The 27,860-nt window shown below is 38.1% G+C and overlaps 4 protein-coding genes across 8 annotated transcripts in view; 1 reads left to right on the top strand and 3 right to left on the bottom strand.

The window, feature by feature from the left end:
• Window positions 1-27,860, top strand: part of LOC149578130 (vacuolar acid trehalase) — a 303,065-nt gene that overhangs the window by 36,402 nt on the left and 238,803 nt on the right. The window lies entirely within an intron of this gene.
• LOC149578134 (uncharacterized) lies at window positions 20,693-21,729 on the bottom strand. The gene is made up of 2 exons (XM_089797770.1): window positions 21,477-21,729; window positions 20,693-21,370 (listed from the first exon to the last, which is right to left on the bottom strand). The coding sequence occupies exons 1-2, from the start codon at window positions 21,595-21,597 to the stop codon at window positions 20,754-20,756; spliced, it is 738 nt and encodes a 245-aa protein (XP_089653896.1). The 5' UTR covers window positions 21,598-21,729; the 3' UTR covers window positions 20,693-20,753.
• On the bottom strand, window positions 21,741-22,359 carry LOC149578133 (uncharacterized). The gene is made up of 2 exons (XM_089815224.1): window positions 22,132-22,359; window positions 21,741-22,013 (listed from the first exon to the last, which is right to left on the bottom strand). The coding sequence occupies exons 1-2, from the start codon at window positions 22,357-22,359 to the stop codon at window positions 21,741-21,743; spliced, it is 501 nt and encodes a 166-aa protein (XP_089671350.1).
• On the bottom strand, window positions 22,695-23,849 carry LOC149578132 (uncharacterized). The gene is made up of 2 exons (XM_089815211.1): window positions 23,110-23,849; window positions 22,695-22,944 (listed from the first exon to the last, which is right to left on the bottom strand). The coding sequence occupies exons 1-2, from the start codon at window positions 23,847-23,849 to the stop codon at window positions 22,695-22,697; spliced, it is 990 nt and encodes a 329-aa protein (XP_089671337.1).

The following is a 27,860-nucleotide window of genomic DNA, read 5'->3' as shown; positions in this document are numbered from 1 at the left end:
AATCTTGCACAGTGATTTGATCCAGTTGCTTGAGGACGTTACCATAATGCATATGATCTATTATTCTTAGGCAGAAATACTTGTATGGCAGGGTGCATAAAATGAGTTGCATGATCAAAGACAAGATCGGATGAGAGTATAATATCCATCAACTACACACGGATTCTTATAACTCTACAAATTTCCAGCAATATGTCTGATTGGAATGAAATCGTGAGAAGAAGAGTGCAGATTTGTTCCAGTAGAGAAAATCGACATGTGAAATATAAGAATGAGAATTATGGAAAGACGGAATTGAATACTGGAAGACATAGCCAAAGTAGAGTAATCAGTGATTTTGAAAAGGATCCTTGCCTCTTCTCATGGCTTCAACGGTAGTAACAATGTACGCAGACTTGAAGCAGAGTCCTGATTAGGAATGAAGCCGCCAATAATAAAGAAGATTTTGATTTAAAAAGGAGCGCGGATGAGAGTTCTTGCATCCATTGTCTAGCTCGACTCCAGAGAAAAATTAATGAAGGTCGAATGATATGGGAGTCAATAATAAATCTTGAAAGGAAAAAAAAAAGCAAAATAATAAAATAAAAAATAAAAATAAATAAATATATATATATTCTATCGACTCCTTTCACGGCTTTCATTATAAAGAACTAGCCGTGACTTCTTGGCTTCCAAAACATAAAAGATTATATGCAAATACAAATTGCCAAGTGTTTAATCGGTTATAAACAAGGAAAGAATAAAAAGTATGGAAAGAAAGTTGGAAGGTTATAATTCGAATATTATTATAATTTATATTTACATACATATATGTAAATTTATTAATGTGATGACATCATTTTATTATCTTATTATAATATAATGGTGCCATTTCATTTTTATATCTATATGTACGTATATACATATATATTATAATAATATGGTGAAAAATCAATTAAAATCCTTTGAGGTACGTTTTATAATTCAATTACATTATTTTATGTTTTAAATTATTATTTAATAGTTCATGTGGATCCTACAGATGTATCCTGTTTCAAGTCGCTAAGTCTTCAACCTATTTGCTCAGTGATGGCGATGCTCCTGTGCCTAATTCCTTTCTGACAATGCTTCCACCCCTTTGACGTGTTTCCTGTAAGGAAGTTCTTCGCAATTAAATTATATTATCATAATAAATTATTTAATTATAATTAATCATAATGATTAACCATCTTCTCAATTCCATGAATTCATGATTAACGATCAACTTACATGTCATCTTCACTTGAAATCATAACGACTAACCATCTTACCAATTTGCCAGATTATAACAAATTAAACTGCCAACTAACTTCATGCGAATCTCAATAGCTATATTTCAATTTAGGTCAAAAATTGGGATGTAACATCTACTGCTATACCCTGTGCTGAGATAATATGCCCTAGGTACTGAATTTCTTTCTAGTAAAAAGAACACTTAGATAGTTTTCCATATAACTTGTGTTCTCTAAGTCTTTGCAGAACTATCTCTAAGTGTCTCTGATGTTCCTCTTCATTCTTGGAGTATATTAAAATGTCATCTATAAAGACCAGTACAAATTTGTCCAAACAATCTTGAAATATACCGTTCATTAAATTCATGAAGGCTACGGGGGCATTAGTTAATCCAAATGGCAATACTGTAAACTCATAATGTCCATAGCTAGTTCTGAAAGCAGTTTTATTTATATCCTCGTCCTTAATTCACAGTTGATGGTATCCTTATCTTAGATCAATTTTTGAAAATACAGTCGCACCCTTCATTTGGGCAAAAAAATCATCTATCCTTGGCAATGGGTACTGATTTTTGATGGTGATTTTATTAAGCATCTTGTAGTCTATACATAGTCTTATGGTTCCATCCTTTTTTCTTACAAATAACATAGGGGTTCCCCATAGTGAGACACTAGGTCAAATCATCTTTTTATCTAACATATCCTGTAGTTGAATTTGTAACTCCATTAACTCCGTGGTGGTCATTCTGTATGGGCCCCTGGATATGGGTTCCACTCCTGGTATCAAGTCTATGGTAAAATCAAATGCCCGAGAATGAGGTAATCCAAGAAGTTCCTTAGGAAACACATCTTGATAATTCTTTAGATAGGGGTATTTTTCTTCAAAAGATTCTTTTAATTTTTGTTTGGTTTCTCCATCTTCATAAATATAATCATCCCCATATGTGGTTTCCCTTGTATCTTCAACCCTAACTGCAAATATTTCACAGCCTTTCCTTCCATATCTCTTAAGTTGCATCCTAGAAATTTGCTGTGCTCTAATTTGATATTCGATCCCTCAAATACTTGTGGGTCTACCTTGATCATCCACACAATTTATAGTTTTGGCAAGACAATCTACCTTACCCTTATGTTTACTAAGCCAATTAATTCCAATGATAATGTCATAAGACCCTAGCAGAGCTACATATAAGTTCAATTCTGTAGAGAAATTCGGGAAATCAACTTGAGCTTCGAACAGACAATGCTTTACCTTGGCCCTTGGCTGGTTTGCATAGTCGACCGTCTATGGTTTTGCCATAAAACCAGACTTTTTCGGAAATCTACTTAACAACCTAGGTGATATAAAACATTAAGTTGCTTTAGTATCAATTCATATAGACATAGGGTTTTCGTAGATCTTACCTAGAGTTTCAATGGGACCTATCTGCTGCTCCGTGTGCCTATTATCTAAGGCTGCATGAATCCTCTGTTGAAAAATTTGCTGTTGCTGTAGCAAAGGTGAGCACTATGATTGGTTGTAGTTAGGGCACTGCTTCTTAGAATGATTTCCTCCGCAAATAAAACATCCTCCCGGTGGTCCTCTCCTCATTATTTCTGTCATTTTTGTTCATATGAAAATTTCCTTTGATGTCTCTTGTTCCACCACTTTTATTCTCGGGTTTGTTATTCTTATGATCCTTAAATCGGCAGTCCAAAATCAGCGCCTTTTGAATTCCGAGTAGTCTTTCTTTTATTGTCCCGGACGGAATCATCCTTTCTAATCTTATGCTCTTGTCGAACAACCTTTTCCAAAGCCTCTTCCATGGTTCGAGGTGCACCAACATCTACAGCTCCCCCTATCCTGTTATTCAGTCCCATAATAAACTTTCTCACCTTTAGGTTGGTATCTTGTTGAGAAGGAGGTACATATTTAAGCAACCGAGTAAACTTCTCCCAATATTTATGCACTGACAAATTCCCTTGTTTTAAGTTATGGAAATCCAAGAGTTTTTGATCATAAAAAGTCTGAGGCAGCCAACGTCTCTTAAATATGTCTATGAACTTTTCCCAGGTGATGTCAGTAGATTTAATGTTTTGTTCTACTTTGGTATTTCCCCACCAAGTCGCAGCTTTTTCGGTGAAATGATATATACCCCATACTGCCTTTGAGGTTTTAGAGAAGTTTCTGATCTCGAAGTATTGCTCCATTTCAGTCAGCCATGCTTCTTCTTCTTCTTTGGACTCAGAACCAAAGAATTTAGGTGGTTTAATTTTCTTTATATCTGCTGATAAATCAGCCACTATTTCCTTCTACTTTTTTGATTGTTTGGGGGAGGGGGTTTCCTTACGTTTAGAGATTTCTGTCTCTGCTCTAAAAGTGGGTGTGGTTTGCACTTCATGATTTTGCCCTGTCTGGGCTGCCATTTCACTCATTCTCCTTTCCATGGTTTCTAGTTTTAATTGCATCTCTTGCAAAATTTGGAGTAACAGTTCGTTGGAGGATTGAGGGTTCTCACGAACTATCTCTTGGTTTTCTGCATTCCCATTATTATTCATTTTTGTGTTTCAGGTCTCTCACCTGTTAGTTTACACTTATGTTAATGTGCAAAAAGAAAAATCTACAAGCACATAATTTTCAAATAGCTCAACTAAGTATTCTGTTTTATACAATTTAGTTTCATTGCTTGACTAAGCAAAATTTTATTTCCATTGTTCAAAATTTCATTTTCATTGTTCAACTAAACAATCTTATTTACAAGATTCATTTCCATTGCTTGACTGAGCAATCTTTTTTTACAAAATTCATTTCCATTGCTCGACTAAGCAATCTTTATTTGCAAAATTCATTTTCATTACTCAACTAAGCAATCTTTATTTACAAAATTCTTTTCCATTGCTCGACTAAGCAATCCTTATTTACAAAATTTTCCTCTATTGAGGAAGTCTACATTCACACAGTATCTTTATTCTTGCTTTGCAACATCTGGTTCAGACTGGTACATGTCTTGTACCATCCAAGACTTATGAAAATGTAAAAAGGGGGCTGCTCTGTTGGGCATTCCAGTTTTGCATCAGTTTGTTTCTATAAGCCGCCTTCTTGGTAGGTGTCCATCTGACTCTCTCCTTCTTCATCCGTTGAATTGCTTGGCTTAGGGTTTCATTATCTTGAGGTTTAGAACAGCAAGAGTAATCATACTTAGTCATGTTCTTAATTAGATAGGGAAAAATAGGATGCTGAGTTTTCTTGCAAGGTGTTTTATGTAGTAACATTCTTTAGTCATTTCAGATTTTTATTAAGTTTTTAAGAAGGTGATGTGCCCTAGGTTCAGTGTCGAACCCAGCGCTCTGATACCATATGTAACACACCAATTTTCCTAATCAAGTTTCAATCTATAAATAAATTGATTTCCTAGTTCACATGACTAAGATTTCCAATGGCTGTTAAAACTGAATTAAAATCTATTTACAATGCTGAATTTGCCAAGAATACATAATGAGAAGATAACAATTAACTAACTTAATCAGCTGGAAGTAAATATCAGATGTAATCATTTAACTATTTCTAATTATTCAGCTGAAATTAAGTAACAGATGTTCTTGAAAACAAATATCTAATTTAAGTAAAGTTATTTGTAAAAGCTAATTAAAAAGTAAAATAACTTTCATTTTGAAATGAAATAACTAAACATTCAGAGGTGAAATGAACATATAGTGAATATTGTGAAGCTTCTTTTATTGGTTGTCCAAGCCCTGGCTTTGGTGAGAGGAGAAGCATTGACATAGGCTTAACTTCCCAACCGCGGACCATTACTAATCCCCACTCATTCTAATTTAATAGAACGACTCTCCCTACCCTGAGGTCAGGCTTGGGATGTTTATTAATCCAACCATTAGAGTATCCAGGTGGGTTGAAATCCCAAGAGTTATTTGACAAAATAACTGAAGCGTCTAAACTATCAACAAAGATCACTTGTTTTGGCAAATTTGCCTAATTCCACCTTGGCCAAGGATTTCAAAATGTGGGTCGTTGAACCCGATCTCCACCACTCAGCTTGACAACTTACTTCATGAGTGGAACATGCATGAGCTATTGCATTATTTATTTATCATGTTATTATCTTATTCTGATAACATTCTTGCTTTTTGTAGATTTCTTTGCACCTCCTCACCTTTTTCAGGCCATCAAGCCAATGACTCCCTAGTGCTATCAGATTAAATTCACTGTGATACTTCACACCTTCTTCACCATATTCTGGCATTTCGCCTGGTGAATTCCTTGGTCTTCACTTATTTTAAATATGTATATGTAAATTAGGTTGTAATTGTTTTATACTAGATTGATAACATTCTTGACTTGAGCCATAAATGAATTCAGAGAAATTTATCATCTCACATATATAGAAAAACGACAAGCTTATATGCTTAAATTAGTACAAGGAATTCATCAGACTATATTTATCAGTGTTATTTTATTTCAATAGGAAAAAGACAGATTAAAGAGAGATACGACAGCCCTATTGCTTAAGTCAAAGACATAGCATCTTATGCTATTACGAAGGAATTCGATGAACAACAACGTTAGCTAAAGGAGTAAATTTATATTCAATACTTAATAGGAAGAAAAGAATGAAAACGGGTTTACAGATTGTATAAAAACCCTTACGTGACTCTGCCTGATTATCTATATTAAGCCTTGCATATTGGATGAATCCGCCAACTTTTACTGAAACCTGTGGCAAGTAAGCTTAGTCGGATAGCACAGTATATATATTCGGATTGGCTCTGGAAATTAAGGGGGTGCTAACAAGGAGTTTAAATGCTTAAAGAACTTGAAGGCCGAGAGAAGGAAAGAATGCCGATAGACGATTAAGGAGTCCATAATATAGAATGAACCAAACCTTATGGCTACCTTCAGTTACAAGATTATATTCGAAAGCTATTCCAATCGGCTTAAAAGAAAAAGAAAGAAAGGAGGGAAAAATGAGGAAAAAAAAAGATGAAAGGTTTTTTTTTTTTTAAAATTAATATTATTTTATTATTGTTTTATTTTCTCAACTATTCTTATATGTACGTAGTGATAAGGTGGCATCATTGGATTAATATTTTTAAAGTAATGGTGTCATTTTATTATTATTTGCATATGATCATATTTGAGAATGTAAAATAGTATTTAAATAATATTAATATTTAATAATTCTTAAAGGTAAGAACTTAATGTTGTTTTATTATAATGTTTTACTTTATAACTCATGCGGTTCCACCATGAAATATGTTCCCAAGTCCTAGTAACCTTGTCAGAATAGTTTTAGGTCAAACTTGTTGATTTTGATGATTGAACCATTTGACCATCCCCTTCCAATGACATTCTCTCCAAGACATCAATTCAAAATTTATAAATTGCTAATTCAAAATCATCGAGTAACCTTTAGGGATTTCATCAATATTAGAATAATTAACTTTACATGCTCGTCATATATGTACAACGTCTATAATTAACTAACTCAATTTCATACGATCATGAATAGATTGATACAATGGCTATAATTAATTAACTCACTTTCATATGATAATTAAATTGATACAACGGCTATAATTAACTAACTCAATTTCACATGATCATGAAGGAATGAACAACGGCTATAATTAACTAATTCAATTTCACATGATCATGAAGGAATGAATAACGGCTATAATTAATTAATTCATTTTCACATGTTATAACAATGGCTATAATTAGTTTAAAATTTTAGTGCAAAATTTGGGATGTAACAGAGTTCAAACAATAATGGAACCTAATTTCGTAAGCCACTGCAAGAATTGCCGGTTGTATTAATTGTGGCACCAACTTCCAGTGCCAGCCAACTCCAGTTCTAGCGCTCAATGCCAAAACTGATTCAGCCCCTATTAATTCTTGCAGGCAGATTCTTTGATGTTTGAGATCAAACAAAGTTCAAACATTGTCCATGTGATTGTGGGATGTGGAAGCCGTGTCTTTGTTGGCTAACTCTCCTTACCGCGAGGGTTAACTCAATCACCAAGCCCCTTGAAGGCAATTCGCAACTCAAGTGCTGGTCCAATATGTTCATGCAGGCCCTATGTTGCCCTCACTACCAAACCGTGATCAGAATTGCTCAGGAACAAACTGCAGGTCCAACTGTTATGCTATCTCACCTTCAAATGCAGATTTGATGGAATTACCTGACCAATTGGCGTCTGAATATCAAATCCGCTGACCTCCCAATATTTAATTGTCTGCAAGCAATGCACAGGTTGTGATCCCCGGGCAATTTGTAGGGTAGCATAAGATTCACAATACTTCTCACCAATTTCCTTCAGTTTCTTCGAGTGATAAAGAATGATCTCCCAGACACTGTCAACACAACAGGAGATAGGCAAATGCTCAAGATGAAAGATTAATAAATATTCAAAATGATTTTCTCTTCAAAATGAAGTCATATTTATAAGACTTTGTGCATCCTGGCTTCACCTTGACACTTCTCACTTAAACATTGCTTTATATAAAGTCCAATTACCTTATAATATAAAACACCATACTTAATCACCAATGTATTAAATAATCATTAAGTCTCAATATAATTGCAATAAATATGACTTCACCGAATCAATACGCCCTGAGCCTAAAAGCAAAATGATAAGTAACCAACAATGTCAAAACTGCCTTAACCGAAATAGGTAACTGGCCAAAAGTGAGTTACTAAAAATAGTAAGTCCAAAAATAGCAAATCCATATCAAAGACCCCCAAAACCAAACGTCAACTCACGGGGGTTGCGCTGATGAGCTGACAAATCCAAACTCCAAGAACCTGCTAAATCAGGGAATTACAAAATTCTCCAAATTCCACTATTAGGAACTACTATCTCTGATTTAGGTAATCGGATGTATTCTTAAAAAATTGATCCTATGAATGCATTTGCACCTAGTACAATAATTACGTAAAGAACTTGTGGGCCTTAAGATCATATGCTTCAAATTGAATGGGGCTTTCTTTATTTGCAGTTTGTACATTATTCTTTTGTTTTCTGCCAGGGGTATGTATAGTCGATATCCTTTATTCACTGAATTCCTGCAATTGTCTTAAGAATGTAATGCAGGAGTTATGTTGCTGAATATTTATTCTGACATTAGTTATAGTTGCTATGGAAGTTTCCTTGATACTAAATTTTGATTGGATGATATTATGACTGACTATATTGAATGCTGATGATTATTTCTTTCCTACACTGTCCGGATGGTACTTTTCCTGACTGCATATATACATTCTGAAAGGATCCTTATATCCTTATCTGCTGATCCCTCTCTATTTTTCTTCTGAAACTGTCTGATTACTTAATGTTATTTATGTTAGTCTGTCAGTACGATTACAGGTTTCCAATAAAGAAAGATAATGGCCAATGATGCTGAATGAAACCTCCAATGCTGAGTGCGATAATTAACATCAAATTTCTGAATATGATGATAAATTTGTCCAACGTTGAATGCGATCCGTTTATATAAAAAATGCTGAATATATGTTCTATATCCAGTTGAGAAAGACCAACTTCCTTTTAATATCTTGCCAATCGATTTGATAGGTTGCATGTAAGGGCCGCTCTGATGTCCCTTACTGAACACATCCTTTTGCTATATCACATTTTTCGTGTCTTAATTGCTGTTTATACATTTATTAACTTAAATCCATAGTCCCGTAATAATTGTTTGTTTTGTTTAGGAACCGACTATTCTTCAATATTAATTTCCGATAAAATGATTATAATGATGATCACTATCTTTCTACTTTATTCCCGTCCCACCCTTAATATTCTGTTCGTGCCTGTCATTGTTGATACTGATTGGTCAAATTGTTGATGATCAGTCTATTCGTTGCAGCTCTTGTATAATGATATGATATGATATGATAGATTTTAATGACGTCCACGAGACTAAAGTAGTCTATGGGACCCATGCAGTCACCCTCCTGAGTCAGCAGCGGAACTAGTCAGTTGCAAAGTTTTGGTTAACTTGTCTCTCCTTCTCTGAAGTTTGATAATGAGAACAGACCATCATTATCCTATTGCCATCGTTGCTCTCGTAGACCAAACATCGTTTATATTCATGTCAACATTATATTGCTGCTTTCCTTATTGATACTACAAAATGGTTCTTAATTTAATCTCTGTTTTTATTGGTTTTATTATTACTGTTATTATCTGTATCTGTGCAGCGATGCCTCATATAGTTTATCACTATCCCTTAATAATGAATTGATAAGAAGACTGTAGTTCAATACAATCCTCTATACTTTGGTGAATTCGTTTCCTAATATATTATCAGTGAGTTATATTAATTGTCGTCGGTAGAAATTGTGTATCAGCCGACGGGTTCCTTCGGGAAAGTTCTTTGTATCGGCCGACGGGTTCCTTCGGGAAAGTTCTTGTTATGTAGCCGACGGTGAACAGTTTGTAATGGGTATAATGTACTTAGCCGACGGATACCTTCGGGAAGGTTCGTCGGAAAGTATTTATAACCCCTTCGGGAAGCATTGTAATCATCGGATCATTATCATATCATATGAGAAAAGCATAATGTACTGTTGGCATATGCGAATAATAATAGAAGTTCTGCTGGTTGCTGTTTATGTTCGTATTCTTTGTCTGTGTGCGTTGCTTAATTAATCCATACGGTAAACATTTGGCGCCGTTGCCCGATGGATCTGGCACGCAGGCAGGCGGAGATGAATTAAATGCCGAATCAGTTGAACAAAGACAAGAGTAGGCTCAAGGAAAAAGATGACATACGTGTTGCGCAGGAAAATTTAATTTTGGCTCAGCAGATAGAGCGTCGAAGGAGGTTTCAGAAGATTTCCGACGGAAGCAAAAGTGCGGAAGGATTGTCGAAAGAGACTCGACAACGGCTTGATTTGGTGGAAGAAGCGAGGGAGGAGTTTCTGAACCTGCATACGCCACGGGAAGAGAATCCTGACGGAAGCAGATCGACTCGCACGGCTCGGAGTGCAGAAGGAGCATGAGCGTGGAGTGACCTCTTCGTCCGAGATATACTTCCGGAACGGACAGCTACGGTTGACAAACCCTCTTCTTCCCAAAACAACGCGGAAGCAGAAAACAGCGCGGGTGTTGAAAGTAGCGCGGAAGCAGAAAACAGCGCAGGTGTTGAAAACAACGCGGGTGTTGAAAACAGCGCGGAAGCAGAAAACAGCGCGGACGCAGAAAACAGCGCGGGTGTGCAAAACAGCGCGGGTGTCCAGAACAGCGCGGGTGTTCACAACAGCGCGGGTGCTCAGAACAGCGCGGGAGTGCAAAACAGCGCAGGTACACAACAAAACCCTCGACATACAGTAATAATGGCAGGTCCGAAGGAAAAATTGCCTAAATTTGATGGTGATGAAGCAGCTGATCCCATTCGGCATTGTAAAACATGTGAAACGATCTGGAGGGCGAATGGCATCACAGATACAAACGAATGGATCCGACAATTTCCCGCAACCCTACGCGGTGTTGCTATTGATTGGTTTACTGATGCCGATCCACAGAAATTGAATAGTTGGGATAACATTAAGAAGGAGTTCATCGCAGAATTTCAACTTTTGCGGGATGACAACGAAATTGTCGCAGAGATATTCAATACCAAGCAAAAGAAGAATGAAACTGTACGGGTCTTTGCCAGGAGGTTGAAGGACTTAATCAGTAAGATGGAGAATAAACCAGCTGACGGGTTACAGAAACGATGGTTCATTGAAGGCCTTCACCCGAAGCTGCGGAAAAAGATAAAGATCGTGCCGCCATCCACATACAATGAAGCTTACAACCGAGCAATGAACCTCGAAAGTGATCAGAAGACAAAGAAGCAGAAGAAAACCAGCTCGTCCGATTCAGATGACGATGCATCCTCCGGAAATGATAGCAGCGATGACGAAGGAAGCAACAAGAAGGTTCGTGCCCTTCAGAAAGACATGCTTCGGATGATGAAGGAATTCAAGAACATGAACAAGGAACCTAAGGGTAATGACTTATGGTGTACGGAATGTAAGAAAGAAGGCCATACGAAGGGATCGTGCCCAAAAGAGCAATTTTGCGAGATCTGCCAGATTATGGGACACTCAATAAAGGACTGCCCTTTCAATTTGAAAACAAGAACACCACAGCAGGTGTTCCTGACACAGGAGGCCTCTCCGTCCGGAGGGAATGGGAACACCAGTACGGAAGGTGCCACATCCGGCGGATATAGAAACAACCGGCGCGGTCCAAACAACAACAGCACTAACAACAATGCTGGCAACAGCAACAATGGAGGAAGGAGTCGCATTCAGTACGATGCAAATGGTCGGCCAATTGTTCAATGCCGCGCATGCAATCTGTGGGGTCACTTCGCCCGGGAGTGCACAACACCAAATACACCGAAGTTACTATGCCGCTGGTGTGGACCTGGTGATCATGATGATACCAAGTGCCCAAAGTCCGGAGTAAATCTGATTACTGTAGGACCAGAGGAGGAAGAAGTTCTGGCCATCACTCGGAAGCAAGCAAAGCTTTATCCTGACCCAGCAGAAGAAAAGAGGAGACTGGAGGAAGCAAGGGCAGAAATCCAGAAAGCAACACAGGCAGAAACGACACACCTGAAGGACACGCCGAGTACTTCCGTACGGAACTGCGCAGAACAGAACATTGTCCGGCAAATTTTGCAAGCCGAGATACCTGTCAGGATAAGTGATCTGTTGCTCACTATGCCTCAGCTCCGATCGACACTCACAAACATTGTTCCCGCTGCTCAACTACCAGGAGAACATGGAAGGAAGCAAGAAAGTGGAGCAAGTACAGTACACAAAAAGGAGAAGGAAAGTGGCGCAAGTGCAGAAGATCCAATGTTGTTAGCCCTCTCATCCGGACGCCATCCAGCAGTCGTCGAAATGGGAATTCTCGGGACTGTATTGACGGAAACAATTGTGGACGGAGGGTCCGGTGTCAATGTGTTGCCTGAAGACATTTGGAAAAAGTTAGGACAGCCGACATTATGGCCGCCTACATTCCAGCTGCTAACGGCCGATCAACATGGAATCAAGCCATTGGGAGTCCTGACAGCACAACCAGTGACGATTGGAACACAACCGTTCCTATTGGACTTTGTCGTGATCCCACTGAAGCGGAGAGGATATGATGCCATTCTGGGCCGGGGGTGGCTGATACAAGCCAAGGCAAAGCACGATTGGAAGAAAAATACTTTATCACTCGAAAGCAAAGGCCGAAAGTATGTCATTGATCTACACACTCAGATGGTTGGAGAAGAAGCTCTATCGTCGGATTCCGAAGGAGAAGATGATAAGAGGAGGCAGAGTATGGAACCCGATCAGGAGGGAGTCCTACGATTGGAAGGAGATGATGATCTGGATTCAGTAAATGGTCTTTACCACTGGCAGATAGAGGATTATGAGCTCTTTCCAAGTTGTAATATGCTAAAGATCGACGAAGGTAAGAAAGGAGGAAATGAATGTCCGAAGGAACACAGAGAAGCCGACGAAGGAAATGAATGTCTGAAGGAACATGGAGAAGCCGAAGGAAGAAATGAGTGTCTGAAGGAACATGGAGAAGCCGAAGGAAGAAATGAGTGTCTGAAGGAACATGGAGAAGCCGAAGGAAGAAATGAATGTTTGAAGCAACATAAAGAAGTCGAAGAAGAAAACGCGGATATGACTGAAGCTGAAGGACATAACATACAGTACAAACCGAAAAGAAGGAAAGATTCTACTGTACGATTGCGCAGGAAGAAAGTATTATGTCGAACCACAAATATAACAGAAAGGTACTGGCAGCAAGGAAGGCACACGATATGGTCTGCACAGGAAACAAAGCGAAAGGGTCTAATAAAAGTTGCAGCAGTACGGAGTGAAAGTGTTATTGACGGACAGAAGGGGCAGTTGACAAAGTCCATGGTACGGGACTTCGGGAACAAACTGGGCGATATGGAGATGCCACAGAACAAGCGTAGCAGGTTTCCACTCGGACAGTGGGTGTTGTACGACGATCAGAATGAGATCAAACCAGGCAAGTTCAAAATTAATTGGGTCGGGCCGTACCAAATGCAGAAAGTAAGCAATAACGGAGCAATAAAACAGTGGATGCTAGACCGAAAGGAAATATTCGATGTAGTGAAGAGGTCGAAGTTGAATGTCTGCAATGAAAGAAGTAACGCACCCCCATGGACGAATAACTGAGAGAAGACTGTAAGTACTGTATATATGTAAATATTGTTCCAGAAGTGAGATTTTCAAAAAAAAATAATAAAAAAAATAAAAAAAAAAAATAAATAAAAAATAAAAAAAATAAATAAAAAAAATAAAAAACTTGGAAAGAAAAGAAAAAAAAAAAAAAAAAAAAAAAAAAAGGGGGGGGGGGGCGTTGTACGGTTTTTTGCAATGCACCGTACGGATTTCCAGAAAGAAGAGTACGGTTTTGTTGAGGTGTGGTACGGTTTTAAATGCACCGTACGATTTTCTTTAAGTAAAGTACGGCTTTAAAAAGCACCGTATGGGATTTTTTGAGACATGGTACGGTTTTTTACACCGTACGGATTTCTTCAAGTGATGTACAGTTTTAAAAAAAGCACTGTACGGTTTCTAAATACGGGATTTTGAGACATGGTACGGTTTTTTACCCCGTACGGATTTCTTCAAGTGCAGTACGGTATCTTATTTGTCACCGTACGGTTTCTCCTTGCATGTGATGTACGGACTTCAAGAAGAGGGGAACTGGAGGCAATGTACGGATTTTTCTTGGAGACTTGAGCAATACAGATTTTAATAGGCAATGTACGGATTTTGAAACAATAATACGACATACTGTATGGATTCTGCATTTTTCACAGGCGGGCAACAACCACCGTACGAATTTGTTTTGGTATGGATTTGTGAGGTACGGCTTTGTTATTAAATTTTTGTACGAATTTTTCAAGATGGTGGGATATTGCGGAACGGTTATTTTAAGTAGATTGGAATCTAGATTGTGTCAAGTTGGAAGCCGTACGGATTTCATCACAGAAGGATGGCAGGAGCTTTTCCAAAAAAAAAAAAAAAAAAACGACGACAGAATCAAGTTGTTCAGAATGAGTGACAGATGATGCCAAAGGGAAGAGGACGCATCCGTGGTTGCCAGAAAGAGTGCAGAATCGGCAAATAATGACAGAAATGGTGTCTTCCGTGCATTTTTGCGTGGGTTTTGAAGTGCTAATTTGGTCTTGGCGGCGAGGGGCGCTGCCCCTCGACCCCGCCGGGGGCGTTGCCCCCTGGACCCCCAGTCGTTGCGGATATCAGTCGTGGGAGTCTGACCAGTGAGAAGATTTGGAGCTGCGGCAGGCATGGAGTGTCTGTGTATCAGAGGCACTGAGAGCAGGTGTTGGCTGTGAGGCTGTCTTGGTGGATGTGTAGAGAGCTCGGGAGGAGCTGATCATCCAATTGGAGGCAGTGCAGTGACACTTGGTTCAGTGTACTCGGCATTGGAAGGCAGAAAGCGGCACAGGTGGCTATCAAGGTCAGATGTCAGATTGGCTAAGGTGACAGTGTTGGGTCAGTCATTATATTTTGGTTGTTGATTTGTCTCGTAATTTTGCTAGTCGTCAGGAGACGACTTTTCTTTTTGGGGGGGATGATGTCGTCGGTAGAAATTGTGTATCGGCCGACGGGTTCCTTCGGGAAAGTTCTTTGTATCGGCCGACGGGTTCCTTCGGGAAAGTTCTTGTTATGTAGCCGACGGTGAACAGTTTGTAACGGGTATAATGTACTTAGCCGACGGATACCTTCGGGAAGGTTCGTCGGAAAGTATTTATAACCCCTTCGGGAAGCATTGTAATCATCGGATCATTATCATATCATATGAGAAAAGCATAATGTACTGTTGGCATATGCGAATAATAATAGAAGTTCTGCTGGTTGTTGTTTATGTTCGTATTCTTTGTCTGTGTGCGTTGCTTAATTAATCCATACGGTAAACATTAATCTCCTAATGTGTCATCCCTACTTCATATGTCTGTCGAACCAAATATATATTAGCCACCAATATTGTCTCGGAGTTTTATATTTCAAATGATAGTAGAACTTAGAAATAATAGTCTCACTTTGGTAAGTCCAAAAATAATTTTTCTTAGATTTCCTTATGTCTTGCTTATAATAGTTGGTTTATTCTCACGATATTAATATTTATTATTTATAATTATAATTTCTCTTTTAATTATAAAATGTATATTCTATCATGTTATAATATGATTAATATATTATATTATAATTATATTGCTATTATATTGTTTTATTATTAATTTTTAATATATATTTTAATATTTTAGAAATTTATTGTTTAATTAATGTTTATTATTAAAGTCCACCATGGAATTGGAGACATCATAGTCCACCCTTCCCAAAATTGCTTGTCCTCAAGTAATGCAAATAACACCAATATCCAATATAGTGACCTTGGAATGATCATTTCAGCATAAGGCTGGAACTGCAATTTGTGAATATAGACTTATCAAATAAAGAGATTGTAATATTCAATTTAAATTACTAAGATTAACTTAAACATAGTACTTATCTTGATGTAGTTGAGTACCATCCTCGCTTGTTCTATGATGATCTTTGTTGAATAATCCTTAGGGAGAGTTTCATAATCAAGTACCAAGCTCTCCGAGGAGGACCTTTGGGGCTAGTTTTCTTGATGTGGTCATTATAGAACATCTTCAAGCTATGTCATCATCTTACTACGACATTCTGCTTTGTTGGATAGTTACTTTACTCCTTGATAAATGAGCATATGATGTCCTCAATCTCGACACTCACCAAGAATGTCCTTGGCATTCACTAAGAATGCCCTTGATTCTTGACACTTACTAAGAACACTTGAATCCTTGACGCTCACTAAGAATGTCCTTGGCATTCACTAAGAATACCTTAAATCTCTAACACTTAATAAGAATGTCCTTGACACTTACTAAGAATGCCTTCAATCTCTGACACTCACTAAAAATGTCCTTGGCTCTTACTAAGAATGCCCTAGATCTTGACATTCACTAAGAACATTTTGACCCAATTTGACACTCACTAAGAATGTCTCTGATTCTTGGCACTCACTAAGAATGCTGTCAATCTTGATACTCACTAAAAATATCCTTGACCTTAGTGCTTACTAAGAGAATGCCTTGACCGGTCTAACATTCACTAAGAATGTCTTAAATTTTGGCACTCACTAATAATGCCTTGATCTCTTACTGGATGTTTCTTTATTATCTGCTTCTTTTGTCTTATTTATTTGTTCTCTTTTACACTGATGATTATGTCTCCATAGTTCTTTAGACTTGAAACATAAACTCTTCCTCAATAATTCTTCTCTCCCTTGGCATTGATGTTCCATACTCCATCTTTCATTACATACATAACATTTCTTCCCTCCATTATCCTTCTTTGAATCTTTATGCATGTGTTCTGTCCTGGTAAAAGTCTTAGGTCTTTCCTTTGAAGAATTTGATTCAACCTTCCTTGCCTTTCTAATGGCTTCTCTGAACCTTTGGGGCTCAAGTGGCTTAACAAAATCTTTGGTGGATTCTTTAAGTCCTATAAACATACGAGTGAGTCTCTTTTGGGAAAGGTCTAGGACCATCCCTGATAACCCTTGGAATTTGCAGGTGAATTCTTCCACCGTTCTGATCTGTTTGAGTTGCAGGCGAATTCTTCGACTGTTCCAATTTGTTTGAGTTGAGTTAGTTCTTGGAAATACCATTTGGAGTTCTAATCATCAAATCTACTAATAAGTCTTTGGCACAATTCCCTATAGGTGTTTACTTCTTGGTGACCCAGGGAAATAAGCCCATGAAGCCACCACTCATGTGCTTCTCCTAAATGGAGTATTGCAAACTGAAGTGCGTCTACTTTTGTCATAGGGCTCAAAGTGAAGAAGCTATTCAATTTTTGTAACCATGCGTGAGTTGTGCTTTTCTCCAACCCATCAAAATTTGGAAGTGTTACTTTGTTTATTTTGTGTTTGAGCTCTTTGTTATTGTGCCTCCCAGGCGTCTCTTGTCTTTTGTCTTTGCAAAATTCTCTAAATGATACCGACACAGGCAAAGGATGAATAACTAGGGCCAAAGGCTCACCCAGCTATCCAAACCACCCTACAAGAGTTAACACAACGGAAGCAACCACAAAGAACAGCAACCAAAGGAGGAAGAAGAGTGAAATACTTTTATTGATTCATCAAAATGTCTTCATACATGCCCAGCTGTAAGGCCTTTTGGGTTACAGCCAATTACAAATACATTCATATTCAAAGATCCAACTACAAATTTGCACTTTCAGTTCTGCTCTCTAATCTTCTTCCCAAAAACTTACCTAACGCTAAGCCTAAACACTCTATATATACTTGCTAAAATGGCTTACAAATTATTCTAGAACATTACATAAGAGGAAGGCCGACCCAACAACGGTCTGGATGCATCCCAAGAAAAGATCTTAACATAAATGTCGCGATCAAAATAAATCTCGCAAGTTGGTTCGTAGAAATCACATCCAAATGCTGACACTCGGCACACACTGGGTAACTCGGCACATGAAGAGTCACTTGGCATGCATTGGGTAACTCGGCACATGAAGAGTCACTTGGCATACACTGGGTAACTCGACACATGAAGAGTCACTTGGCATAAATTGGGTGACTCAGCACATGAAGTTTCACTTGGCATACATTGTTTAACTCGGCACATGAAGAGTCACTTGGCATACACTGGCTAACTCAGCACATGAAGAGTCATTTGGCATACACTGGGTAACTTGGTGAATGAAGAGTTAGTTGGCATACATTAGGTAACTTGGCGAATGAGGAGTCACTTGGCATAAACTGGAGCTACAGTAACTCGGCATCAACATCCCGAATGAACAAAATGAGCAGGATAACAAGGCAACCCAGGATGCTCCTGCATCAGATACAACCTCTTTGATGTGAGGTTCTAGAGCTGCATAAGCTCTTACAATGTCTTCCATTCTAGTGATTGGCTGTTCTATTCCTTCAACTTCTTCTCTTGGTATCTCTCCTCTCGGTAAGAATGGGGGTTGGGGTATCCCAGCCATGGAAGATACATTATTATCTTTTGAGTGGTTTGAGTTGGTGGCTTTTGCATGGGTAGGATGACCTTTCAAATCATTGATTGAATTTCCCATATTTTGCAGTGCTTGAAGAAGGGCGTGGTTTGATTTTTCCATTTGACTTATCAGAGTTTGGCTTGTCCGTTCCATATAAGATCTCATCTCATTGGCTAAGTTGTTGATTGTGAATTTCTTTGTTCTTCTCTCATAAGTTTGCATAGGATTCTACTCACAAGATCTCAGGATTATGCTCTGATACCATTGTAATGTCCCTTGTCTGGTCCTATAGATCATGGGACTGAATTCTCCAAATTCCACTATCAGGAACTAACCTTTGTCTCTAATTATAGGTAATTGGACGTATTCTTAAATAAATTGATCCTATGAATGTGTTTGCACCTAGTACAGTAATTACATAAAGATCTTTTGGGCCTCAAGATCATATGCTTCAAATTGCAAGGGGCTTTCTTTATCTACAGTTTGTACATTATTCTTTTGTTTTCTGCCAAGGGTATGTATAGGCAATATCCTTTATTCAATGAGTTCCTGCAATTGTCTTAAGAATGTAATGCAATAATTATGTTGCTGAATATTTATTCTGACATTAGTTATAGTTGCTATGGAAGTTTCCTTGATACTAAATTTTGATTGGATAGTATTATGACTGACTGTATTGAATGCTGATGATTAATTCTTTCCAGTGCTAATTTGATGGCATGTTTTCTGACTGCACACATAAATTCTGAAAGGACCCTCTATTTCCTTACCTGCCGATCCCTATCTATTTTTCTTCCATAACTATCTGATTACTTAATGTTATTTACGTTAGTTTTTCAGTATGATTACAGGTTTCCAATAAAGAAAGATAATGGCCAATGATTCTGAATGAAACCTCCAATGCTGAAGGTGATACTTAACATCAAATTTTTGAATATGATGATAAATTTGTCCAATGCTGAATGTGATTCCTTTAAATAAAAAATGCTGAATATATGTTCTATATCCATTTGAGTGAGACGAACTTCCTTTTTATACCTTGCCAATCGATTTGATAGGTTGCAATTAAGGGCAGGTCTGATGTGCCTTCATGATTGCATCCTTTTGCTATATCAATCTTTTTTTGTCTTAATTGTAGTTTATAAATTTATTAACTTAAATCCTTATTCCCATAATAATTGTTTGTTTTCTTTAGGAACTGACTATTCTTCAATATTAATCTCTGATAAAATGATTATAATGATGATTGCTATCTTTCTACTGTATTCCCATCCCACCCTTAATATTCTTTTTGTGCCTGTGATCATCGTTGATATTGATTGGTTAGATTGTTGATGATTAGTCTATTCTTTGCAGCTCTTGTATAATGAGAGCAAACCATCATTATCTTATTGTCATCGTTAGTCTCCTATTGACCAGATATCGTTTATATTCTAGTCATTATTATATTGCTACTTTCCTTATCGATACTACAAAAGGGTTCTTAATTTTATCTCTGTTTCTATTGGTTTTATTATTACTATTATTATTTGTATTTGTGCAACAATGCCTCATATAGTTTATCACTATCCTTTCATGATGAATTGATAAGAAGACTTTAGTTATGTTGGCTCCTGATTTAACAATGTTTAAATAACCAGGTAGCTGAAACAAAATACATCTAAGGGTAGCTAACTTCTATGATTGATGCATTTGAATAGAACCTGGGCCAACGAACAAGGTAACAATTCCTCCTACTCTTCAGGCTCTACAGGACCTAGGCGGGTAAACCTTGGATTGACATAAACATGACCAGTGCTAAACATATTTTAGAATCCAAACAAAGCAGAGGATAACTTGGTTCTTTTATACCCATGCAATACAATAGGTATGCAGTAGCTAGTTACAAAACCTATGAATTCACACGCTAAGTGGTGGTCTTCCTTTTAACTCCTAAACAAAAAGGGAAAAGTCATTTGGATAATTTGAAGATTTCAACAAGAATCATGAACCAAACCATTGATGTAAAAATCGCCTGAGGAGATTAATCGCCTAGGCCTGAAAAAGTTTAATCGGGAAAAATCGGGAAAAAATCGGGGAAAAAATCAGGAACTAAAAAACCACTAAATTTTAATAAAAAAATGCGATTTTTTTACAGAATTCAATGTTTTTTTGCATCTAATAACTTAATTACTAACAATACATAAGAAACAATCATGTTTAGATATATATCAATGCAAAAAGAGTTATTAATCGGTAAATTACTAACAAGTAAGTAGTGACAAGTTGTAAATTACTAACAACTAACAAGTTCACAACACATGAGAAGTATTCTCATAAATAGAGTGTCAAATGTAAAGAGTTCAAATAAGCACATCAACATGACTACAAATAAGTACAAATGTCAAATACAGGACTACATCTTCCTCTTCCCAGTCACTTTACTAGCGAGTGCGGGAGAGGGTAAAGCTCTAGAACTAGAACCCCGCAGGGTTTGTGCCCGTGTCTGTGTCTGTGCCAATGCAGGAGATGGTGTAGCTATAGAACTAGATGTCGGTATCTCCACATTCGCTGCGCGCAAGATGTCAAGGTCCTCTGCAGTAAGCTCAATGTCATCATCCTCATCATCGCCCTCCTCGATGTCATCCAAATCGATGTCATATCCAGTTCCACCCCCTTCCTCCTTTGCAGCCTCCTCCGCGGCCTCCCTCTCCAAATTGGAGATGTCCTCCTGTGTAAATAAGGGAGCCTGCTCCTGTGCCGTCCAATCATAATAAGGATCTATCTCATCCAAATCGATTGGCCCAGGAGGATCTTGTTGCACCTTTTTCATGCGCAATTTAAGATTATATTGCACATAGACCATGTCATTCATCCTCTTTTGGGACAACTTGTTTCTCTTTTTTGTGTGGATGGCCTCAAACAAACTCCAGTTGCGCTCACAATGTGATGCGCTACAAGGCTGTGATAGGATTCTGAGAGCAAATTTTGCAAGATTTGGAGTGCTTGCACCCCAAGTGGTCCACCAAGCCACTGCATCACAAAAATTGTACAAGTTAGAAAATACTAATAGACAACAAAAATTGAAACATAAATATTAATTTAGCATTTGAGATTCAGAAGTTTGCAAATGTATTACCTGGGGTTTGTGTAAGCCTTGCTCTCTTGTAGAGAGAAGTGGAGAACACCTTGCCTCCTGCTGAAGTGAAGATCTCCTGCTCAGCGATGATTTTATCTCTTGTTTCCTCGCTGGTTACCATCTTTTCGATGCACTCACTTAGGCCTTTGATGACCTCTCCATCAGGATCTGCATATGTACCATCAGCCCTAAAACCAAAAACCAAAAACAAATAAGTCTTGCAATTTTAGTACACACCCAACACCCTACGAAAGCAAAATGAACTCAAGTCTTCGTTAACTTAAATTTGAGTAAGAATGAGCTTACAGTATACCTAAAACGTGGGTTGAGGAAATATCCTACTGCATGAATGGGTTGGTGAAGCTGATTATTCCACCTTCTATCAATGATCTGCCAAATGGGTTCATATTTGATGCTTTCCCCCTTGTAGTAATTTTTGACAGATTCTTTGGCCTTGTCCATGGCCTCATATAGTTCACCCATTGGCGTTTGGTCTCCATCAACCAAACGCAAAACTCTGACTAAAGGCTCAGACACCTGCAATATAAATTTGAAATTAGTTGAAAAGTTACAAAATTATTATTTACTTGAGTTACAAACTTAGTATGTTATAAAGTTGTAAAGTGTAAACTAAAACTTAAAGTTTTGTAGTTACCTTTACTATTTCATCAGCCTTATCTTCAAAATATTTATCAAACACAATTCGCACAACATTCTCTCCTTCACTCTTCTTTGAAAATGTGGAAGCAAGCCATTTTTTGGAAACAAACATTTGCTTCAAAGAAGCCAAATTATCGAGAATGCTTTGCAATGTCAAAAAAATCGTTGCAAACCTTGTGACGGCAGGCCTGACAATTTCTTTGCCATCAGTGTGCTCTCTCATTAGGCTAAGGACCCATGGGTGATTGTATATGTATTTTGTCACCCGCCTTGCATCCTCCACAATTGGAGTGACCCACTCAAGTTTGCCCATGTCCTCCAAAAGAAGGTCAAGGACATGTGCTGCACACGGGGTCCAAGAGAGAGTGGGGTGCCTCTGCTATAGGAGTTTTCCTGCCAATTGTAAAAGCAAATACTAATTAGTTTCCAACTTTTCAAATATATCAAACTATTAAAAATTCTTGTTGTGAAATTCACAATGCACATGCAACATAAAATTACGGTTTACCTGCTGATACATATGCAACGGCATTGTCTGTGATGATTTGCACCACATTTTCAATGCCAATCTCTAAGACCATGTTCTCCAACATCAATGCTAATGTCTGAGCATTTTTTTACCTTGTTGGAGGCATCGATTGATTTCAGGAACACCACATTATCATTACAGCAGGCCAAAAAATTAATTATGGTCCTGCTCTTCCCATCCATCCACCCGTCAGAAAGAATGGTGCAACCAAATTTTGTCCATTCTTGTTTCTGTTCCTCAACAAATGCTTTGGCCCTCTCAACAGCATTTCCAATAAGCCTACAAAAACAAAATTTAGTTATGTCTTAGATTCTTAGTAATTTAAAATTGATTTAGACTTTAGTAATCAACATTCTAATTTCTAGATAAATTAATTAAAATTTAGAACTAAGTAAAAAGTTAAAAATTAAAAGGAAATCGAGTGTAATAAAATTATTCGCTTACCTGCCACCCAACACAAAACGAGAAGGGGACTTGTACCCCTTTCCTGCAACTGTCAACCCTGTGGCCAAAGCCTCCCAATAGGGACTGTCAACAACACTAATAGGAAGGTTGTTGAAAACCCAAAAATCTGCTAGTGCATTGTCCAACTGGTCATGGACCTCCTTATTCCATCTAGTGGCCTCTAATGAAGGTTGTGCACCAGGTGTGTGCCTCGGCACAAAATAGCTCTCTATCCCAGAAGCACCTGCTGATCCTGATGGTGCGGAAGTGCTAGGAGGTGTAGGAGTGGGAGTGGGAGTGAAACTCGTGAAAGAAAAATCACCCTGTTTGCGGACACGCGGCCCACGATAAGAGCCAGCCATGCTCTCAATGGCTGCCTCCTCCTCCTGAACATCAACGAAACTGCCCTGGGTCTCTGCTATGGCTGCCCTGACATGCAATTTATTCCGCTCTCTTTGCAGTTTTTTTTGCTCTCCAGCTGCGAGCAAGGCATTTGCAAACCTTTTTATTTCTTCTGTTGTACTCTCACAAGGATTCGTATCATGTTTTGAGATCCCTGCGATTGGATATTTGAACCGGTAAATGCCCCCGGATATTACTTTTTCACATCGAATGCAAATCACTTTGGTTGGTTCATCGGGTGCTTCACAGGCATATTTCCATGCTTGATCTCTCGCATTCTTTGACCTGGTGCCAATGTAGCCTGAGGGGCATGGAGTCAATGGCCATTTGTCTGCCATTTAAAACTGCTGCGGGTTGCCTACACATACAAATTTTTTAAAAAAACTATAAATAAATTATAACAAGATCAAAGTTAACAGTTAAACAAAGAATTCAAGCAACATTCCAATAACAGCACCAATAAATTGAAATCCAAATAACATTCAAACAAACTAGCTGCTAGGGTTTCAAATTTTTTTAAAAAGGTCAAATTTTTAGCATAAATTCGATCTAGAATGGAAAAAAATGCAAATGAATGCATTTAATCTTGCTTACATTCATCAAATGCATTCCTAACTAATTAGGAATGTATTTTTATCCATTTACATGCAAGAAAAAAAAATACAATCTCTTGCAAAAACAAAAAACAAAGATTCAAATCACTTACCTAGTAATGAAGAAATCGAATCAAAAGGCCTCCAAATGCACTTGATTCCGCCTGTTTCTTGCCAAGAACTCCTTCTCTATCCTCTCCTCTCCAAAACGCCCTAAGCAATGTAAAAACATAATGAAAAAAATGTGTTTTTTCGTCACTTTATGTGATTGCCGGGCGTGGGCGATTTTTTTGCAAAAAATCGCGATTTTTAGGCGATTTTTTAGGCGATTAATCTGCGATTTTTTGGAAAAAATCTGCAAAAAAAAATCGCAATTTTTGGGGCGACTAAATCGCTGGCCCCAAAAAATCGTGATTTTATCTCGTATCGCCGATCAATCAGTGATACTCACATCTATGAACCAAACAACAAAAAAATGTAGATCCTGCATCTATGATCAGTGTTTTATCCATTGGGTGTTACATAGGCCAAAACATACATCATGACCCTTATGATCTATTTATTTACTTTGTAAATGAAATATCAACTTTTACACAAAATCCTCTACTCTTCACAATCCTTCCATGAGATCTGCAATTCTGTCAAGATATGTCAAGCATTTGCTTAACTGTTTGAATCAACAACAAAACACACTATGGCATGCAACTCAAAACAAATTGAAACTATGATTTGTGCTCTTTGTCTACATAACACAGAAAATTGCACAACTGAAAGATAGGAGACAAGATTCAAAATGAAAATACTTTGATAGCTGCTTTGTATTCATTTCTTTGAAATTAAATACATCAAGATGAATATGATAAAGCAATACAAAATAGCCTAAAACTGTGACTATTGTGTCATTATTTGCTCAAGGAAAATGCATCTCTTGTTCAAAACAAGAAAAATGCTGAAGAATGATGGAGAACCAAGCTGTGAGAACTTGCCCAACAAGTTGGAACCAGCCCTAGAGAGTGAGAGAAGAGAAGAAGAAGAGAATCTCGGATCTGATTTGATGATGCCATTTGTCTACTTGAATCCCTTCCATATGTTGAATTAAAGCCTCTCTCCTCTCTCCCCAACTGAAAATGAATCAGATCTCATCATTTGGTTGCAACAACTTGAGAAAATATCCCCAAAATGATGATAAAATCCCTCTGGAAGAATACTAGACCCGCTGCCAAACACTTAGCTAAAAGCCCACCAAAGTATCACAACAGAAAAATAATAGTGCCAAGATAATCTTCACCAAATTTTGAGACAGCCCAGATGGCGGATTTGTAAAATGACGCCTCTAATTGCCACAAAGCTGCCATGGAAAAAACCAAGAGAAAACAGTTGAAGAAGAAACCCTTGTTGGATACATCTCAAAATATCTACTTCATGGTTGGACTTGCACTCATTCTACCAGCAAAAATAGAAAGTTCATCTTCTCCCTGTTTACCGTACTGGGTAAAGGAATTAATGCATACAGACAATAGATAGAAACAACAGAACTCCTATTATTCGCATGTGCCAAAGATATTACATTATGCTTATGATGATTAGATGCTTTACAATGACCCGAGGGTGTATAAATACTTTTCGAAGAACTTGCCCAAAGGGGTCCGTTGGCTTCATGACAATTACCGTCGGCTACATAACAAGAACCTTCCTGAAGGGACCTGTCGGCTACACAACAAGAGCCTTCCCGAAGGGATCCATCGGCTACACAATATCTACCGATGACATACATCCTGTCGGCTACACAATATTTACCTATGACATCATCCCCCCAAAAGAAAAAGTCATCTCCGGATGACAATTACAAAATATCTGAGACAATTAACAAACAAAATACATTAATTGACTAACTACCACAAGATAAATCTGCTTCTGTCACATCACTTTCACATTTGTCTCGTGCCTGCACCAAATTGGTCTCCAAACTACATTGCATCTGTAGCCTTTGCTAACACAATACTGTCTCCTTAGCTGACCTTGATAGCCACCTGTGCCGCTTTCTTTGTTTCCAACTCCTGGGTACCCTGACCCAAGTGTCACTATACTGCCTCCAACTGGATGATCAGCTTCTCCCGAGCTGTCTATGCATCCACCGAGACAGCCTTACATCCAACACCTACTCTAAGTGCCTTTGGTACACAGACACTCCATGCCTGCAGCAACTCCAGGTCTCATCAATTGGTCACACTTCCTACGACTGATAACCGCAACGACTGGGGGTCTAGTGGGCATCTTCCCCAACGGGGTCGAGGGGCAGTGCCTCAGGTTGCCAAGACCAAATTAGCACTTCGAAACCCACACAAAACTGCATGGAACACACTATTTCTGTCAATTTCTTTTGATTCCACACTCTTTCTGGCAACTGCTTATGTCTACTCTTCCCTTTGGCATCATGCGTTACTCATTCCAAACTGTTTCAATTTGTCGTCCTTTTTTTTTTTGCTCCTCTCTACTAACTGCTTCCTTCTGCCCTTCTCTTTTGACTGCTTTGAACATACGATGCCCAAAAAATTGCAATTGCCGTACTGTTGGTATATATTTTAAACCCTTTTGAAAGCTCTCCACAATCCGTATGGTATCAATTAGAAGACTTAACAATCTGAAAATGCCGTATAATGTTTTGACTCAAACTTGCAAATCCTCCAGATCTGTATGGAAGCCATACGCCAACAAAACATGAAAGTAAACAAGGAAACCTTCTAAAATCCGTACACGAAGCCAAATTTTGATGCCAAGCTAGGTCCTAAAATCCGTACTGCAGCAATTTGAACCCTCAGAATCCATATGACAGTTAATCCTTTATAATCCGTACGCCATCAACTGGAAGCTAAAGCCAATAGAAAATCCGTACGCTGAAGGTTATTGTCAAAAACAATCTCAGATCCGTACCACAATTTATATTCATGAAATCTGTACGGCATATAATGAAAACTTAAAAAATCTGGAAGGAAAATCCATACGCCCAGCTGGAAATTTGTACGCCAACCCGTATTTTGGAAATTCGTACAACAAATTCTATTAAAAATTTATACGGTGACAAACTCAAAAAATCTGTACGGTAGCAATATATAGTGTCCTTCAAAATCCGTACGGTGGAATTAACCTCCAAAGTTCATACCCAAATACATATGCCAAATCCATATGTAGTATCATACAAAAGCCATACACCAAAACATGCAACACCCACATGCCAAAATGAGAAATCCGTACATCCACAGGGATTTAATTTGCAAACTTTCAAATCCGTACGAGGTCTATATGTTTCTTTGTAATTGCCATACAGTGCCTTCTAATACAGCATAGACCACAATACGGCAACCGTACAGTGATGACCTTTTTTTTTTTTTTGAATAGCTTTGTCCTTACTTATCTTACATATGTACAATATTTACATATATACAGTATTTACAGTCGTTCTTTTCTCAGATGTTCGTCAATGGAGGTGCGTTATTTCTTTCATGGTAGATATTCAACTTCGACCTATTCACTGCGTCGGCCACTTCCTTTCCATCTAGCATCCATAGTTTTATTGCTTCGTTATCACCCACTTCCCGAATCTGGTACTACCCAACCCATTTCACTTGAAACTTGTCTGGTTTGATCTTGTTCCGCTCGTCATACATCAACACCAACTGTCGCGGTTGGAACTTGTTCGATTTTAGGTGTTTATTATGCCATGCTTTGCGTCTGTTCTGTGTCACCTCCATGGCCTTT

This window comes from Cupressus sempervirens, chromosome 1, assembly GCF_028749045.1.
Source record: "Cupressus sempervirens isolate cs-2001-9-10 chromosome 1, ASM2874904v1, whole genome shotgun sequence".
Lineage (NCBI taxonomy): Eukaryota > Viridiplantae > Streptophyta > Pinopsida > Cupressales > Cupressaceae > Cupressus > Cupressus sempervirens.
The sequence above is the reverse complement of the archived record's forward strand: the minus strand, read 5'-3'. Positions and strand labels throughout refer to the sequence as shown.

Coding starts and splice junctions, on each gene's coding strand:
- LOC149578134 (XM_089797770.1), bottom strand. CDS start 21,597: ATGGTAACCAGCGAGGAAACAAGAGATAAAATCATCGCTGAGCAGGAG. Junction 21,371..21,476: donor AAGGCTTACACAAACCCCAG/GTAATACATTTG, acceptor TTTGTGATGCAG/TGGCTTGGTGGACCACTTGG.
- LOC149578133 (XM_089815224.1), bottom strand. CDS start 22,359: ATGAGAGAGCACACTGATGGCAAAGAAATTGTCAGGCCTGCCGTCACA. Junction 22,014..22,131: donor AGGCTGATGAAATAGTAAAG/GTAACTACAAAA, acceptor TTTATATTGCAG/GTGTCTGAGCCTTTAGTCAG.
- LOC149578132 (XM_089815211.1), bottom strand. CDS start 23,849: ATGGCAGACAAATGGCCATTGACTCCATGCCCCTCAGGCTACATTGGC. Junction 22,945..23,109: donor CGTTTTGTGTTGGGTGGCAG/GTAAGCGAATAA, acceptor TTGTTTTTGTAG/GCTTATTGGAAATGCTGTTG.